The sequence below is a fragment of the Carettochelys insculpta genome, chromosome 29 (genome assembly GCF_033958435.1).
Source record: "Carettochelys insculpta isolate YL-2023 chromosome 29, ASM3395843v1, whole genome shotgun sequence".
Lineage (NCBI taxonomy): Eukaryota > Metazoa > Chordata > Testudines > Carettochelyidae > Carettochelys > Carettochelys insculpta.
The window spans coordinates 11,352,050-11,368,103 of NC_134165.1; the positions used below are offsets into that span (position 1 = coordinate 11,352,050).

The following is a 16,054-nucleotide window of genomic DNA, read 5'->3' on the forward strand; positions in this document are numbered from 1 at the left end:
ACGAGATTGTTCTCATTAGTGACATGGCAGAATAAGGAGCAATGGTCTGAAGTTGCAGCTGGGGGAGGTCTAGGTTGGCTATTAGGAATAACTACTTCACCAGGAGGGTGGTGAAGCACTGGAATGTGTTACCTAGAGAGCTGGTGGAATCTCCATCCCTCGAGATTTTTAAATCCTGGCTTGACAAAGCCCTGGCTGGGCTGATTGGTCCTGCTTTAGGCAGGGGGGGGCTGGACTCGATACCTCCTTGGATCCAGCCCTAGGATTCTATGAGTCCACAATGGTGCAATGATTAATTGCCAGCACTGTTAAACATTTACACCTTATTCCCAGGCCAAATGGGTCTACCTTCCACTTCCAGCTTTGGCTCTTGTTGAAGCTTTAAGATCCAACTGCTTTTGCAATCCAAACCTGCCCTGCACCTGTAACAAACCTCCCCTACGCCACCCAACCTTGTTATACCAGTACAGTGTGTGTAGTGCAGACCTGTAGGGGAAAGGGCAGAAGCAAGCTAATTGCATGTATCCCAGTGTAACTGTAGCCCCACTGAGGGGGTGTGTGTCGGGGGGGGTTGTTCCACTCTCACTAGAGGGGAAGAGTTAAAATACAACAACTTGTGTGCATAGCCCAGGCTTAAATCAGAGTTTAGGGTCTTAGTGTCAGGTACCCTGCTTAGAAAATTTTTGGACAGAGCCTAAGTGTGTTATGCTGATGCTCCGTGGATGCGCTATGGCAAAAGAGAGGGACTCGTCTTATGAGTGTGTTTAGATGCCAGAAGAGAGAGGGCCGTTCATGGCACATATTCCTGCCCCAGCGTAAGGGAAGGGGCTTGGGGTGAGCAGCTGGCTTGGCTGCCGTGAAATCCAAAGGAAACTGCGGGATTCAGCAGGAAGGCAACAGCGACCTGCAAAGTTGAATGTGGAGATGGGCTCTTTATTCCGGCTGAGTTTTAAAAGCCCACTGGGAGGCAGGAGGAAGAACATGGCCGTCTCTGGGCGTAGCTCACAGCACCTTTCCCAGCCCCACTGGATCACTGCCAGCAGCTGCTTATGAAAGTGTTCCAGGACCAAGTTCACAAAATGCTGGAGGGGGTTTTTTATGGAAGGTCTGGCAAAAAAATGAGATGTTCAAGTAACTTGGAGCACTTTTAAAAATTACCATGTTTACTCTGGTGCCTAAATTAAGGATTTTGCAGTCTAAAATGAACCCCCTAGTATTGACATCACCCCTGGGCAGGAGCTTCTAGACCAGTGATAGTCAACCACAAGTCCCTAGTGGGTCACAGAAATGACAGCCTGGCCCCCCCAACTCCCTCATGTGGCTCTCTCGGTACTTGAGCACTAGGGCCCTGGGCTTACCTGCTCCTCGCCCTCCCTCCTAGCACTTTTGGAGCATATGAATCACCTGATCCCCACTCCTTCCCAGAGCTGGAACAGCTGCAAACAGCTGATTCAGGGTGTTCCATCTCCTGGGGGGAGGGGAAGGAACAAGGGTGGAACAAAATCAGGCAATTCCTGTGTTTTGAAAGTAATGGGAGGGAGGAAGGGAGGGGAAGGAAGCGGGGGGGCTGCAGCACCCCAGTGCATGAGAGGTGGGTGCGGAAGGAGGGCAGACGGGGAGTCTAGGCCACAGGTTGCCCACCACCATTCTAGACCATCAGATTCCTTCGGAACTGTCTCTTGGATCATAGGCTAAATAAATGGAGCTCCATCTATCTCTCGCTCTGAGGCAGATTCTCCAGAACCTGAATCATTCTTGCAACTCTTGTCTGACTCATCACGTTTTAAATCCTCCTCATTGAAAAGTGGACACCAGGACTGGCCACAGTAACCAGTTGTGTCCTTGCTGGTGCTCTGCACCAAGGTAATGCCACCTCCCGACCCCAACTCCATGTCCCCCCTGCTTTGTACATCCTAGGAGTAGGTTTGTCTCCTCAGTCGTTACATTGAGCTGGGACATCGTGTTCAGCTGGTTTCTACCAGGAGCTCCTCAAGTCCTTTTTACAGCAATGAAGAGTCCTGTGGCACCTTATAGACTAACAGAAAAGTTTTGAGCCTGAGCTTTCATGAGCACAGACTCACTTCATCAGATGCTGGTCTTGGAACTCTGCAGGGCAAGGTATAAATAAGTCCTTTTGGGTCTCTTGCTCTCAGGACATACTCCCTCTGTCTGTGAGCGGGACTTGCCTTGTTTGTGCCTACATGCAGGACTAGGTGTTCGGCCATGTGTTGATGTTACCCAGGTGATCTCCATTGCTGCCTCTCATGAAGCTATGACCACGCTGTGGGGTTTTTTGGAAATAGCTTCTTACGATGTTCTAACGTTGAAATTTGTTATTTCTGAAAAGCGCATTCGTGCTGCAAGAGCATTTTGAAGTGGAGCAGTTACACAAGAGAGCCAAATTTTGAAATAAGCGCAAAGGCTGATTAAGTCGTAATTACTGCTGCTTTGTACACACGGAGTGAATTTCGGAATTGAAAGACGGGTGGGGTGGGGTGTCAGCAAAAGTCATTCCTTCTGGTGGAGTTGTTATTTCAAGTGAAATGCCCTGTTATTCCAGAATAACAAGCTTTGCAATGTGGACGCAAGGGTATTTTTCGGGGGCAGGAGCGGATTTTCTGGGGGAAAAAAAAGTGTAGACAAGCCCTCACTGACTGTCTTCCTTGTTATTTAATGCCCGTCATGTCCCCTGCCAACTTTATTGAGGGCGAGTCCATGTTTTCTTCTTGATGGCTGACAGATACTGGATTGCACTGAGCCAAGGACCACTCTCAGCTGGAAACACTGGCAGTACCCTGATGATTTCCCATTAATAATTGTTTTGAGCTCTAGGGCTTAGCTAACCTTTCCCTCCACTTGCCTTAGGCCTTGTCCACAGGGGGCAACTGACAAGAATAGCTACAGAAGAATAAGCTATTCCAGAAAATTCTGGAGACTCTGGGTCTGGCATAGTGGTTGCACTTCAGATTCATGCCCCACCTTAGTCTGGAATAACTTCCCTGTGAAGATGAGTCTTAAGGGGCAACCGGGGCACATGGATGCTAAGTGACTTGCCCAAGGTATCCCAGGAAATCTCTGGCAGAGTATGAAACGGGACTCGCTGACCCAGGCACCACTGAGACGACTTTCCTCTAACCCTTCCAGCCCTCTGCATGGTGGTGCTGTGCTGATTTGTCAGCCATCACGGGCTAAAGTCGGAGCCTTTCCCTTTCCCTGGTCATGGCAGAGGCTGGTCAGAGGATAGTACTGAGCGTGTCTTCCTCCATCTCCTCTTCCTCTGGACTCGGCTGTTTGATAGGCAGAGACTTGAGATACTCCAGGTGCCTGCGGGTTTCGGCCTGATTCCGTTCAACGTAGTAGATCACGTAGGCGATGACCACTGCAAACCAGCAGAACATGGTGACCAGCATGGCCACATCTGTGGTCCTCTGCTGGCCGCCACAGAAGTCGATGCCGGCGTCAAGCAGGCGGGCAAAGGGCTGGCCGACATACTCCTCCCGGGCCGCGCTGGCGCACACCACGTCCTCCACTGTCTCAGCATCCAGGGGCAGGGCCTCCAGCAGCTCCTGCAGGGAGCAGCCACAGTGCCACGGGTTGCCGGAGAGGCGCATCTTGGCCTGCAGGATGGAGGCAGCCTCGGTGGGGCCCAGTTGGTGGAGCCGGTTGTTGGAGAGGTCCAGCAGTTGCAAGCGGCTGCCCAGCTCCCCAAAGGTGGCCAGGGAGATGCTCTCGAGCAGGTTGTCAGAGAGGTAGAGCTCCTGCAGCTGGTGCAGCTCCCTCAAGGCACCGTCCAGCAGGTCGGTGATCTCGTTGGAGTCCAGGTAGAGGACCCGGGTGTCATGGGGGAGGCCTGGGGGGATCTCCCTCAGCTGCCCGTGGGTGCACCTCACCACCCCACTCTCCAGCAAGCAGTGGCAGCCCTCAGGACACGCCAGGCTGCCCCGCTGGCAGAGAACAGCCACGAGGAGCCAGGGCAGCACTGGCATTTCAGCATAGCTTCTGGCTGTCCCTTTGCGGCTGGCTGGGGGACGCAGCAGGAAAAGAGCCCCAGGAATGCTGCTGCCCGGCCTGGAAAGCAACAGACAAACCCCAAACTGTAAAGAGCACGGGGACGAGGGGTGGGGGGGGGAGAAGCAGGGCAGTGTGTGTGTAGGGATGAGGGTCGGCTGCTGCCAGCTGTGGGGGGAAGAGGATGAGGGGCAGTAGGATTAGTGGTTAGAGCAGGGAGCTCGGCATCAGAACGCCTGGAATCGCTGCCTGGAGCCAGGAGGGGAGCGGGGTCTAAGGGTGAGACAGCGCAGGGGAGTCAGGACTCCTGGGTTCTATTTCCAGTTCTGGGACGGAAATCAGGCCCGGTAGTTAAACAGAGCTAAGCCGCAGGGGACTGCGGTGGCATCCCCAGAGCGGAGGGGTTTGGGGTTTAGGTAGAGCCGGGGAATCAGCAACCCTGTGAGTTATTTCAGCTGCAGGTAGCGTGAGCTGGTGGTTAGACCGGGCAGACCGCTGACCCGCCGGCGAGCCCCCGCGGCTGGCAGAGAAGTGGCGCTGCGGGGTAACGAGCAGAAGGCTGGGGCGCGGCTCTGGGAAGGGAGTGGGGTCTAGGGGTTAGAGCAGGGCGCGCACAAACACCGCACGTAGTAACCAAGTCAGACACAGCTGCCCCCCCCCCCCACCACGACTCCAGTGGGAGCCAGGGAGGGGCCGCGGAAGGGGCCTGAAGCCCTTCACGCTGCCAGCACCCCAGGGGGCTAACCCCACGTGCCACCCCTGCCCCCTTCCCCGCCCCACCCAGCCCGACAGCGACCCCCACGCCCCGCTGCAGTTGTGTCCGGCGCTGTCCGCCCGGGGCTCGTGCCGGGGGGCCTGGGGCGCCGCCCCCCGCCGTCAAAGCACCCACCTGGGCGGGGGAAGGAGGGGGGAAAACGGTCCCGGCTCCTCGCTCGGGCTCCGGCCTGGCCCGACCCCGCCTGCAAACTTCCCGGCGGAGCCAGCCCCGCCAGCCGACAGCGTGCGTCAGCGCTACGGGCCCCGGCCGGCCCCGCCTGCCCCCGAGTGCTGCCCTCAGCTCCCACCCCCGCCTTCTACCTCCAGCCCTCTTCCCCCTCCAGCCCCCCCCCCGCCTTCTGCCTCCAGCCCCCCCCCCCCCCGCGCCTTCTGCCCTCTTCCCCCTCCAGCCCCCCCCCCGCCTTCTGCCTCCAGCCCTCTTCCCCCTCCAGCCCCCCCCGCCTTCTGCCTCCAGCCCCCCCGCCCCGCCTGCCCCCGAGTGCTGCCCTCAGCCCCCACCCCCGCCTTCTACCTCCAGCCCTCTTCCCCCTCCAGCCCCCCCCCGCCTTCTGCCTCCAGCCCCCCCCCCCGCGCCTTCTGCCTCCAGCCCCCCCCCGCCTTCTGCCTCCAGCCCTCTTCCCCCCTCCAGCCCCCCCCGCCTTCTGCCTCCAGCCCTCTTCCCCCTACAGCCCCCCCCCCGCCTTCTACCTCCAGCCCTCTTCCCCCTCCAGCCCCCCCCCGCCTTCTACCTCCAGCCTTCTTCCCCCTCCAGCCCCCCCCCCCCGCCTTCTGCCTCCAGCCCTCTTCCCCCTCCAGGCCCCCCCCCCCGCGGCCTTCTACCTCCAGCCCTCTTCCCCCTTACAGTCCCGCCCCCCCACACTTCTCTGTCGCTGGCCCCTTACACAGCCCTCTGCCCAACCCCCATTCCCCTCCCTCCCCAGTGCTGACTCCCTCCCCCAGCCCCCCCCCCCCCGACAATGTCCCCAGGGGCCTGGTGGGTTCCCCCTCACTGAGCCCTTTTACAAACCAGGGGCTGCTGGGGCAGTACCTGGGGCGGAGCAGCTGGGGGACCCAGTCCCGGCACCGGCCGCTGGGAGACCCTCCCCCCACCTGCGGCTCCGTTTTCTGACGCCTCCCAGACACGCCACCCGACAACCTCTGACCCCCCCCCGTCCTATCCTACCCCCCCAATTATCCACACGTCCCCAAGCTCTGCCCCCCCGCCCCCGGGCCATACCCCAAGACACCCTCCAGCCCCCACCCCCTGGGCAGCTGCTCCTCTGCCAGCACAATCTCGGACAAAACTGGGGGTGGGGGGCACTGGGTAGGGACAAAGGGCGTCTGCCGAGCACCCCAGTTAGAGCAGCCCCCCGCCCCCCCGCTCCTGCTGGGACAGGGGTCCCGCCCCAATAGCCTGGGCTTAAGAGCACCTAAATCCAAGCGCTCAAACAGGCAGCACGAGGCCACAGCCCCATGCTCCTGTGCCCCGCCCCCCACCCCGGAGGGGCAGAGTTGGTGTAGGCACATGCTGCCCCAGGCCTGGCCAGGGTTGCAGACACCCCCAGGCGCTTTCTGCAGGCTGAGCCAGAAGGGCAGGAGGCTGCAGAGGTGAGTGGGCGCGTGTGTGTGAGTGTCTCTCAACAGCTGCCCCCTTGGTCACACTGCAGGGGTGTGTTCCCCACTGGGGGGCATCCCCCATTGGGACTGGGGGAGGTAGGGGAGATTCTCCATTGTTACCAGCTCCACCCTTGGGACAAGCCAGCTCCAGCTCTCCCGACTCCATCAGAGCTACACCCTCTCCCACTCCCAAGGCAGTGTTGCTTAGTGGCTACTGCATGGAATTTGGCCACGTGTCTGTTCCCCCTCCCACTGCTCAGCTATTCCTGGGGGTCCAGGAGGGGCAGGATAGGGACTTACTCTCATTTGGCCGCGCCACACCCAGGCCAACAGCAGCTACGAGCTCAGTCGTAGCCAGGCCAGATATAGAAACAGACGACTGGAGCTCCCGCCCCACGCCCACTGCTTCTGGGCCTATGTCACAGCCCCACAGAGCCAGCAAAGGGGCGGCCTCCCTGCAGAAACACAAAGACCCTCCCCTTGCCGAAGCAACCGCACCCCCCCCATCCCGCTGAAGCAGAGCAAAAGCTCCAGCAAACTTTCCGTGTTTTTTTTTGCAATCGGTACACTTGCTCGTTTCATCTAAACCAGGGGGCCTGGATCTACGCGCTTGGGAAACGCCCACTGAGAACAGGAGCGGGGCGTTATTTTCTGTGCCGGACTTGGAGGCTCTATTGGCCAGGAGGGGGCTGGACAGCCCAAGACGCACATTCCCGGGGGCCAGTCGGGGGCTGGGAATTCGGTGCTGTTGCTCTGCTGTGTACGTCAGGAGCAGCGGCTGTAGCGACGTCAGCATACCCAGGACTGACGTGACTGCTAGGGGCTGTGTAGGGGCAGTTGCTCTCCCTGGGAAAGGTGCCCCAGGCCCTCAACCCTCTGGAGAACGTCACAGCCGGCGTTATTGTTCAGGCACACGCAGACCCCGGGGCTGGGGCTGGGGCCAGCCTGGCTGACCTGGGTTACATTACAGCATGGCCTGGCCTTACTGCATGCACACCACTGCAGACAGATCCAGCACAAACAGACCTGTCCCTAACCCTTTATTATTCCACTCCTGGCACCCTTCGGTCCTTGCTGAGGTTCGATGGCTGGTCCCAACCCTGCAGGCATTTCCGCTGGCCGGGGCTCAGTGCAGGGGTGCTGTGCTGGCTCAGACCCATCCAGCACTCCTCCCCGAGGCTGGCTCTGTTGGACAGCCCGGGGGTGCTCAGCTGCTGGGCGTGTCAGGGCTGGTCTGCTGAGCCAGCGTGCTCTGTGCCATTCGCAGTGCGCCCTCCTGGGTCCGACTGCCTCCGATGAAGCCGTTGGCATGCACAAAAACGCAGCCAGGGATGCCAGTGAGCTGGGAAAGTGCCTCGTCCCGGACGCCGTGCCACTCCTCCGGCAGGGACAGGCTGGTAGGGGAGGAAACCGAGGCAGGAGGAAAGTGATATCACATTAGGAGCGGGTTCAAGATGAACCCAAGGAAGCATCTCTTGGCCCAACTTTACTCAGTGTTTGCATTGGTGTAATTATGTCTTTAGCGGCTTCCATCCCCAACCCCCATCTCTTCTCCTCAAAGGGCCAGAGGGTCACCTCTCCCCCACCCCCTGCAGGGCCCTCATGGGTCAACAGCGTGTTATGAGTCAACAGGGTGCCCTTGTAGCCAAGAAGGTTAACGGCATATTGGGGTGCATTAGGAGGAGCATTGCCAGCAGATCTAGAGAAGTTATTACTCCCCTCTACTCAGCACTGGTGAGGCCACATCTGGAGTACTGTGTCCAGTTCTGGCGACCTCATTACCGAAAGGATGTGGACGCATTTGGAGGGGGTCCACTGGAGGGCAAGGAAAATGATTAGGAGGTTGGAGCATGTGACCTATGAGGAGGGGCGCAGGGATTTGGGCTTGTTTAGTTTGCTCACGAGATGAGCGAGGGGTGATTTGACAGCAGCCTTCGACTTCCTGAAGGGGGGCTCTAAAGAGGATGGAGAGAGGCTGTTCTCAGTAGAGACAGAGGACAGAACAAGGAGCAATGGGCTGAAGGTACAGAGGGAGATGTGTAGGTTGGATATTAGGAAAAATTTTATCCCCAGGAGAGCAGTGAAGCACTGAAATGTGTTACCCAGAGAGGTGGTGAAATCTCCATCCCCAGAGGTTTTTACATCCCGGCTTGACAAAGTCCTGGCTGGGATGATTTAGTTGGGGTTGGTCCTGCTTTGGGCAGGGGGCTGGACTTGATACCTCCTGAGGTCCCTTCCAGCCCTGGGCTTCTGTGGGGGTAGGGCTCTGGGAACTGAGCATCTCACCGGTTCTGGAAGGTGTGAAGCCCGGTGGGAACACATTGAACTCGCCACTGACCACTCTGATCCGCATACAGGACAAACTTGATGGGTTTCTTCACCCCCAGCTCGGACTCCAGGCTGAAGAGGTGCTCCTTCCAGGGGCAGCAGCCCTGAGAGAACAGGAGGATCTCGCCACTGGGGTCCACCTGCCGGGGGAGAGGGAAACATGAGACTCAGGGAGGGAGGGAAGCAGAGAAAAGCTCCTGCAACGCAAGGCCACGATGACCACAGAGGATCACACCCTGGGGTGGGACTATTCCCAGCTCTGCTACTGACCTGCTGGGTGACCTTGGGCAAATCACTTCGCCACTCTGTGCCTCAGTTTCCCCTCTGGTGTCTACAGTAGGAACTCTTTGGGCAAGGACTGTCCCTAACCAAGTGTCCCGGCAGTTCCTACTCCACCAGGACCTGGATCCCAGGTTGCTGCTGTCCCATGGTTAGCAGTCACTGCTCATGTTCCCTCTGTGCTTGGGTAGCTGCTCAGGAGAGATTCAGGCATGGCCCGGATGATCAGCAGAGTGGTCGGTTTTCTAATAGTGGTGCACATTCCCACATGCCTCAGCGCATAATGAAAAAAATGATTCCACACGTGGATGGAAAAGTTTAGTGGGAACATTGGTCACTGCCCCGGGAAGGGCACTATGGATAGAAAGAAACCCACCTGCCTGTGAGCAGAGACACTGGAGGAGCAGGTGGGAATAACCACCAGGCCCGTTCAGTGACCAGGGACACCTGGGTACAGGGCATGCTGGGAGTCGGGACTGTTGGGTTCTGTTCCCAACTCGCTGCATGGCTTTGGGGCGGCTGCTGCCCACCTTTTGCAGGGCGGTGATTTCTTAATTCACACCCACTTCTCCGCAGAGGGGCGGTGGGTGCTGCAGGCTTCACCTCCCACTGGACTGTCATGTGCTTGGAGATCCCTGGGTGGAAGATGCTGGCAAGAGATAAGGACTATCCCTGGAAAGCCAAGGTGGGGCACGAGGCCAGCCCCCCACCCCCATGCTCTGCTCCCCCAGCTCACCCTACAGCCCAGCGTGCAGCCAATAAAGAGTGATCAGACTCCTCCACCCTGAGACCCGCCCCCAATGTGAGACTCCCCTTTACTAAGCCACCTGGGAAGCCAGTCGCCAACTCCAGACCAAGAGCCCTGCGTGCTAGGAAATACCTCAAAGCGCTTCTGAATGGCGTCCTTCACCAGGGCCCGGGCCGGCAGCCACGAGTGGTGGTAGTAATCGAGACGGTCCCGGAACTCCCGGCCCACCAGCTCCATTGCCTTCTTGAACCCAGCCTGGAGGAGAGACAAGCCAGGGATGTCAGCTGCTCCTTCCCCAGGCTGAGCAGACGGCCTGCACCAGAGAGCCAGGCTCAGAGAGCGGCCCCTGCAAGCAAGTGTGCGGCAGAAAAACATGGAGATATATCTGTCTGTCACGGAGCTGGAAAGGACCTTGAGAGGTTGCTGAGTCCAGTCCCTGCCCTCACAGCAGGACCTACAACCATCCCAACAGTTTTTTGTTACTCTATTTGCCCCAGATCTCTAAATGGCCCCCTTGAGGGCTGAACTCACAACCCTGGGTTTACAAGCCCAATGCTCTAACCACTGAGCTATCCCTCCGCTGCTGCTCAGGGCTGCCCAAAGGAGCTCAGTTCTGCTTCTCAGCCACGCCCACTGTGCCCTGCCCACTCCTCTGCTCAGGCAAGGAATGTAGCAGGCAACCCAAGATTCACTTGTGTGTGTGCAGACTCCTTCGCCCCACGGGGGCCTGTCCCCTGCGTCCTCAGTACAGCCCACCTGTGTCCTCCCCTCCGCCCGCCCCTCACACCTACTTCCGTGTCCTGGTTCGCATCATTCCAGCGGGGGTTGAGGTAGGCCACCCTGGCGCTGAGGTTGGTGGTCATGGCGTAGCGAGGCTCCCCGTCCCACTGGGCGATGCCATTGTCGATGGCATCAATCTCCTCCATGAAGTTCTCATACAGCTGGGGCAAGGGAGAGAGAAAAATGGGAGCTGACATCAGAGTTCCCGTGATTTTTCTCCCCCCGTGGGCAGAATAAATTTTGCTGTGTGCACCAAGGCATACATGGAAGTGTACCACCACTAGAAACCCAAGCCAGGCCACCTCGCCTGGACACCTCCCGATGGACTCAGACTGCTGACATGCAGCTCCGAGGCTAGAAAAACAGGCCCGAGTTGGCAGCTCTGGCAACCTGGTGACTTCAGCACCAGAAAGGGGGTTAACTCCCCCAGCCCTTCACATCCTCAGACCAAGCTGGAGTCTGCCCTGGGCTGGCTGCCAAATCGACTGCCCAGCTCCCCCTGAAGATCCTTTGTGGGCCACCAAAAGGCATGGAAAGGACCCAGCTCGGCCTTTCAAAGCCCACACACTGCATTTTCAGCTAGTGGCTCAGGACCTGCCCCAGCCAAGTCCCATGGGCGCTTTTCAAGTTAGGACAGGGTGAGCCTGTACCAGGACCCAAACTGGCTCCCAGAGCTTCTGAGGATGACAGCAGCTCCCTGCCTTCCCCTCTGTCCAAGGGGGGATGAATTCCCCCACACCCCTGTAATGGGAATCTGAGACATACCTTACGGACAGCGAGAGTGGCTGAGAAATATGGGTTTTGTGGGCCAGCGGTGAGCGCAAGGTGATGGTGCCAGGACTCCTGGGTTCCACTCCCCAGTCTGGGAGGGGAAGGGGGCCTAATGGTTAGAGCAGGAAGGGCAGAGGATCCAATCCCACCTCTACTGGTGAGTCACTGTTCCTGGGCAAGACACACCCCTGCTCCGTGCCTCGGTTTCCCCAGCTCTAAACAGGGCCAAGGACACCAGCCCAGCACACAGGAGGCTGGGGAGGACCCTTGTGTCCACAGCACTCAAGTGCTTTGAGCTCCTCAGACAGCAAGGCCAGGGAGGGACAGTCATGATTTCTCTGAAAAGGCCAACAGGGTTTTTCAGCCTTGGAGTGGGAGTGCCCCTGGCTAGTGAATACCCATCCTCCCTCTCCTCTCCCTACCTTATCATACAGCACCTGCACCACCGGGTCCTCCTCCTCCCGCTCCAACAGGCTGGCCAGGATCTGGGAGCCAAAATGGAAATAAACCAGCCCTGCGCTGCTCAGCTTTGTTGTCCAGGGCTTGTCAGGCCTCAGGCTGTGCACGGACTGTGCAAAAGACCTGCCAAAGGCGGGGTGGAGTTAGGCAGAGCGCCCAGGGTGAGCTCCTCTGCTGCCCACTGCCTGAGCCCATTAGGGTGTCTCTACACGGGCCAGGCTCAAGCACTCGGTGTTGCCAGACAGACACCTGAGCAGCCGCACTGCACCATAAAACTGAGCTTTCCAATGCTGGACCTGAGTCTGGCAGCCGGACTAACCGGGGTTGCCTGTACCCCAGGTGCACCTGCAGCAGCTCTGGAGAGATTGAAATGCCGCCCAGCTAATGAGCAGTGGTTTTTCGTTTCTATTGGTGGTGCACATTCACACACGACTTGGTGCACATAAAATTTATTCTGCACATGGCTGGAAAAGATTAGAGGGAACTTTAGTGCCAAGCCACTCATACAGCACTGCGCTGCCCTTCTGACTCAGGTCTCTGACTGGAGATGCGTCCATGCTGCCAGATGACAGGACTTCAATCCCAGTTCAGTGGGCCTTGAAGGCAGCTCTCCCTTCCCCTGCCTGGCTGGGTCCCAGCTCTGGAGGGTTTGCCCACTGGAGTCAGGCAGATCTGTGTGTGGACGGTGGAAGGTCTGGGTTCAAACCAAGAACAGTGGTTCACGACTTTTCAGGGTCACATCCCCCTGCTTCCCCTCCCATCTGGATCTGGGCCATGGCTCTTAGGGCTGGATGGGTGGGGGGATGGCGATACGACTGGGGTAAGAGAGCCAAGGGTTGGGCTGCAGATGGGGTAGGGGGTGGGGGCTGGGGCTGGAGAGAGAGAGACAGCCAGGGGCTGAGGCTGGAGTCAGAGCACAGCTGGGGGCAGGGATGGATGGAGACCTCTGCCTTAGAGAGAGAGCTACAGGCCCCAGTGAACAAGTACGTGCCTCAGAGTCAGGATGCCTGAGATCTGTCCAGTGACTTGACGTAGGGCCTTGGGCAAGTCCCTTTGCTCAGGACCCCAGGATGCTAGGTGCTGCATAAACAGTCTAGGGGAGGTCAGACAAAAAGCAGGAGGGGAAAGGGGCCAAGAACAAAAGGAACACATCTAAGGTCAGCGGCAGAGCCTGGAATAGAACCCAGGTGTCCCGAGTCTCAACCCAGCAGCCTGTCTACTACTCCACTCCCATTCCCCTCCTTGTTGCTATGCCTCAGTTTCCCCATCTATGCAGGCTACATTAGCTATTACAGCTCCAAAAACAGATCTTGGAGCCACTGTGGATCGTTCTCTAAAAACAGTCACTCTGCCTCTGGGGAATCCTTAAGAAAGGGAGAGATAAGAAGACAGAAAATGCCTCTCTGTAAATCCACGGTACACTCACATCTTGAATACTGTGTGCAGATATGGTCACCCCAGCTCAAAACAGATACACTGGAATTGGAAAAGGTTCAGAAAACTGCAACAAAAAAGATGAGGGATTTGGAAGCACCGCCACAGGGGGAGAGATTAACAGGATTGGAACTTTTATCTTAAAAACGTTGACTAAGTTGGGGGCATATAAGTGAAGTTTATAAAGTCGTGACTGGGATAGAGAAAGTAGATAAGGAAGAGTGATTCACTACTTCCCGGAACACAAGGACTAAGGGGTCACAAATTAAATTAATAGGCAGCAGGTTTAAAACAAACCAAAGAAATTATTGTTTTATACCATACACAGTCAATCTGCAGAACTCTTCGCCAGAGGTTGTTGTGAAGGTCAAGACATTCAGGGTTCAAAAGAGACCTGGATAAGTTCATGGGGGGTAGGTCCAACAGGGCTATTAGCCAGAGTGGGTGGGGTGTTGTCCCCAGCCTCTATTGCCAGAAGATGGGAATGGGATGAGATGATTACCTATTCTGATCATCCCCTCTGGGGCACCTGGCATTGGCCACTGTCAGAAGACAGGACACTTGGCTAGACGGACCTTTGTTCTGACCCAGTGTTCCTCTCTAAATGGGGGTGTGATGGTCCTGTCTTTTCCTTTGTAATGTGCTTGGAGACCTCACGTGCATGGAGTGAGCCTTGTGGTTCTGTCCTCACCTCTGGTGGTGGTCGTACCGGTGTTTCTGAGGGTCGTACTCGCCACCCACATCCACCACTACGTTGCACTCGGCCAGAAGCTGGGGGTCCCGCGTCCGGATGATCTCTGCATCCTGGGGGTGGGAGGGAATGAAAGCAGATTCCAGCAGCTGTCCCTGATGAAATGGTTTGTCTGAGCCACAGTGCCCCACATCACAACACTCTGCGGTATGGGTGCAGATTCAGCTCCACCCGGTGTTTGTCAGCAGGAGCAGGAGCAGGGCTTAAATGTGCCAAGCGGGAAGGAACCGGGGTTTTCTGGGCCTGCGGTCTCCTAGGAAAGAGGATGGGAGGAATCCCAACCCCAGTCCCAGAGGGCTCTAGGGAAATCCCAGTCCTGTAGAGAAGAGGGGATGGTCAGTGGTGTGGGTGTAGGTGTGTAGAGGTTCATAGAAAAGGAGAAGGGTCCAGAAGCAAATGTGTGCCAGGTATGAGGTCCCAAAGGAGGGGTGCCCAGGGCCACAGCAAAGGGGGTGCTGGAATCCCCAGGGAACGGAAGGGATACGTTCCCCAGTGGTGGCAAGAGAATGGGCATGGGACAGGCATTTTGGACCTCAGGGTGGTGAGATGGGTGCCCCAGGGAATGGGGCCTGTTCTCAGGGGGCAGGAAGAAGTCCTGATTTGTGGTGATCTTGGGTGGGGATTCAGGAGTCCTGGGGTGCACAAGAGGGTGGATAACTCAGTTAAGGGTCCGAGTTCCTGCTGGCGGGGGAAGCCGCTGCAGGATTAAGGTCCCCGCTCCTGGTGGGTAGAAGGGAGTCTGGGGGGAGATCCAAGTGGCCCAGGTCCTTGAGAGATGGATGGGGGTGAGCTTTGTGACACTGGGGAAGAGGGTCCAGGGAAAAGGTGTTCCGGTTGTGGGGGGGGGGGAGGTTGGGAGGCCCAGGGGGTGCGGACCCCAAGTCCCGCGCGGGGGGGGGAGGAGCTGGGGGTAGGACGGGGAGGTCCCAGTGCAGAGAGACCAGGCTGATGGGGGCGGGGTGTCAGGGGACGGGGATCCTCGGTTCCGGGGGCGGGGTGGTAATGGTCCCGATCCGGAGTGGCGGAGCCGGGTCCCGATCCGGGCTGGCGGGGCGCGGCGGGGCGGGGGTCCCGTACCCGGTACTGGGGCAGCAGCCGCAGCAGGTAGCAGGCCAGCACCTCATCGCAGTGGAAAGTGCCGCTGTGGGTGCCGATGCGCGGGGCCATGGTGCCGCGGGGCCGCTTGGGGCCGGGGCTCGCCATGGGCCGGGGGCGGAGCAGCAGCCGGCCGGCACGGAACGGGAGCTGCATTCGCCGCTAGCGCGCATGCCCCGGGGCCCTCCGAGCATGCGCAACAAGGCCAACTGAAGCCACTTCCTGCCCGAACTCTGCCCTCACATGCCATGTGCTACCGGAGGCAGCCAGTCCCCTAGCTGGCCGGGCAGGAGCCCTGCGAGGACCGGAGCTGGGTTCGCAGTGGCCGAGCCTAGGGAGAGCTCGTGAGATCGTCCAACGTGAGCTGCACCAGACGGGCCGGGGACTTTCCGCCAAATAAATCCCAGAGAGGGTTTTTCTTTAACACGCATCCCTCGATTTTAAAATGCTGAGGGCTGGAGAACCCAGGGTAAAGCCGGAGAATTTGTGCCCAGGGTGAGCTCCTCTCACCTGGGCTGTTTAGTTTGCCCAGCCTAATCCTGAATGCCTGAGGGGCCCCGTATAAATATTTCCGAGTAAAACAATGGAATGCATAGAAGAGGGAAATTGTTACATGTGTTTGCCAAGTGTTTAGCGCCCACAAATCAGTGCTGGATTTGAATGCTCAGCTCAGAGCTCCTAAATAAAAGATAAAAGCCAAAGCTCCAAGCCATTCGCAACAGCCCTGCGCAGCTTTTCATGAAAGCTCAGGGTTTGTTTACGAAAGCTCAGGGTTTGTTTACACACCTCTCCTTCAAGGAAAAAAGGCAGTCAAGTACCACTTTAAAAACTAACAAAGTAATTTATTAGGCGAGATTTCGTGGGACAGAAGTTCACCTAATAAATTATTTTGTTAGTCTTTAAAAGTGCTACTTGACTGCTTTTTGTTTTCATAGTATATGCACTAGCACTGCTTTCTCTGTTACTGTCTCTAAAGAGTGCAAGGGATGAACACTAATCAGGCATCAGGGTTTCTAAGGAACAAAACA

At 57.6% G+C, this 16,054-nt stretch overlaps 2 protein-coding genes across 3 annotated transcripts; both read right to left on the minus strand.

Moving 5' to 3' along the window:
• Positions 1-39: 39 nt before the first annotated feature.
• On the minus strand, positions 40-5,027 carry LOC142003123 (leucine-rich repeat-containing protein 3-like). Its single transcript, XM_074979814.1, has 2 exons — positions 4,898-5,027; positions 40-4,068 (listed from the first exon to the last, which is right to left on the minus strand). The coding sequence occupies exon 2, from the start codon at positions 3,984-3,986 to the stop codon at positions 3,234-3,236; it is 753 nt and encodes a 250-aa protein (XP_074835915.1). The 5' UTR covers positions 3,987-4,068; positions 4,898-5,027; the 3' UTR covers positions 40-3,233.
• Positions 5,028-7,414: 2,387 nt separating this feature from the next.
• MYG1 (MYG1 exonuclease) lies at positions 7,415-15,198 on the minus strand. Of its 2 annotated transcripts, none has more exons than XM_074979916.1 (7): positions 15,051-15,198; positions 13,872-13,984; positions 11,710-11,869; positions 10,528-10,677; positions 9,869-9,991; positions 8,668-8,849; positions 7,415-7,775 (listed from the first exon to the last, which is right to left on the minus strand). In XM_074979916.1, the coding sequence occupies exons 1-7, from the start codon at positions 15,180-15,182 to the stop codon at positions 7,589-7,591; spliced, it is 1,047 nt and encodes a 348-aa protein (XP_074836017.1). In that variant the 5' UTR covers positions 15,183-15,198; the 3' UTR covers positions 7,415-7,588. The 2 variants fall into 2 exon arrangements, with proteins under 2 accessions (XP_074836017.1, XP_074836016.1); XM_074979915.1 differs by having other exon boundaries at positions 15,009-15,198.
• Between the last annotated feature and the right edge of the window lie 856 nt (positions 15,199-16,054).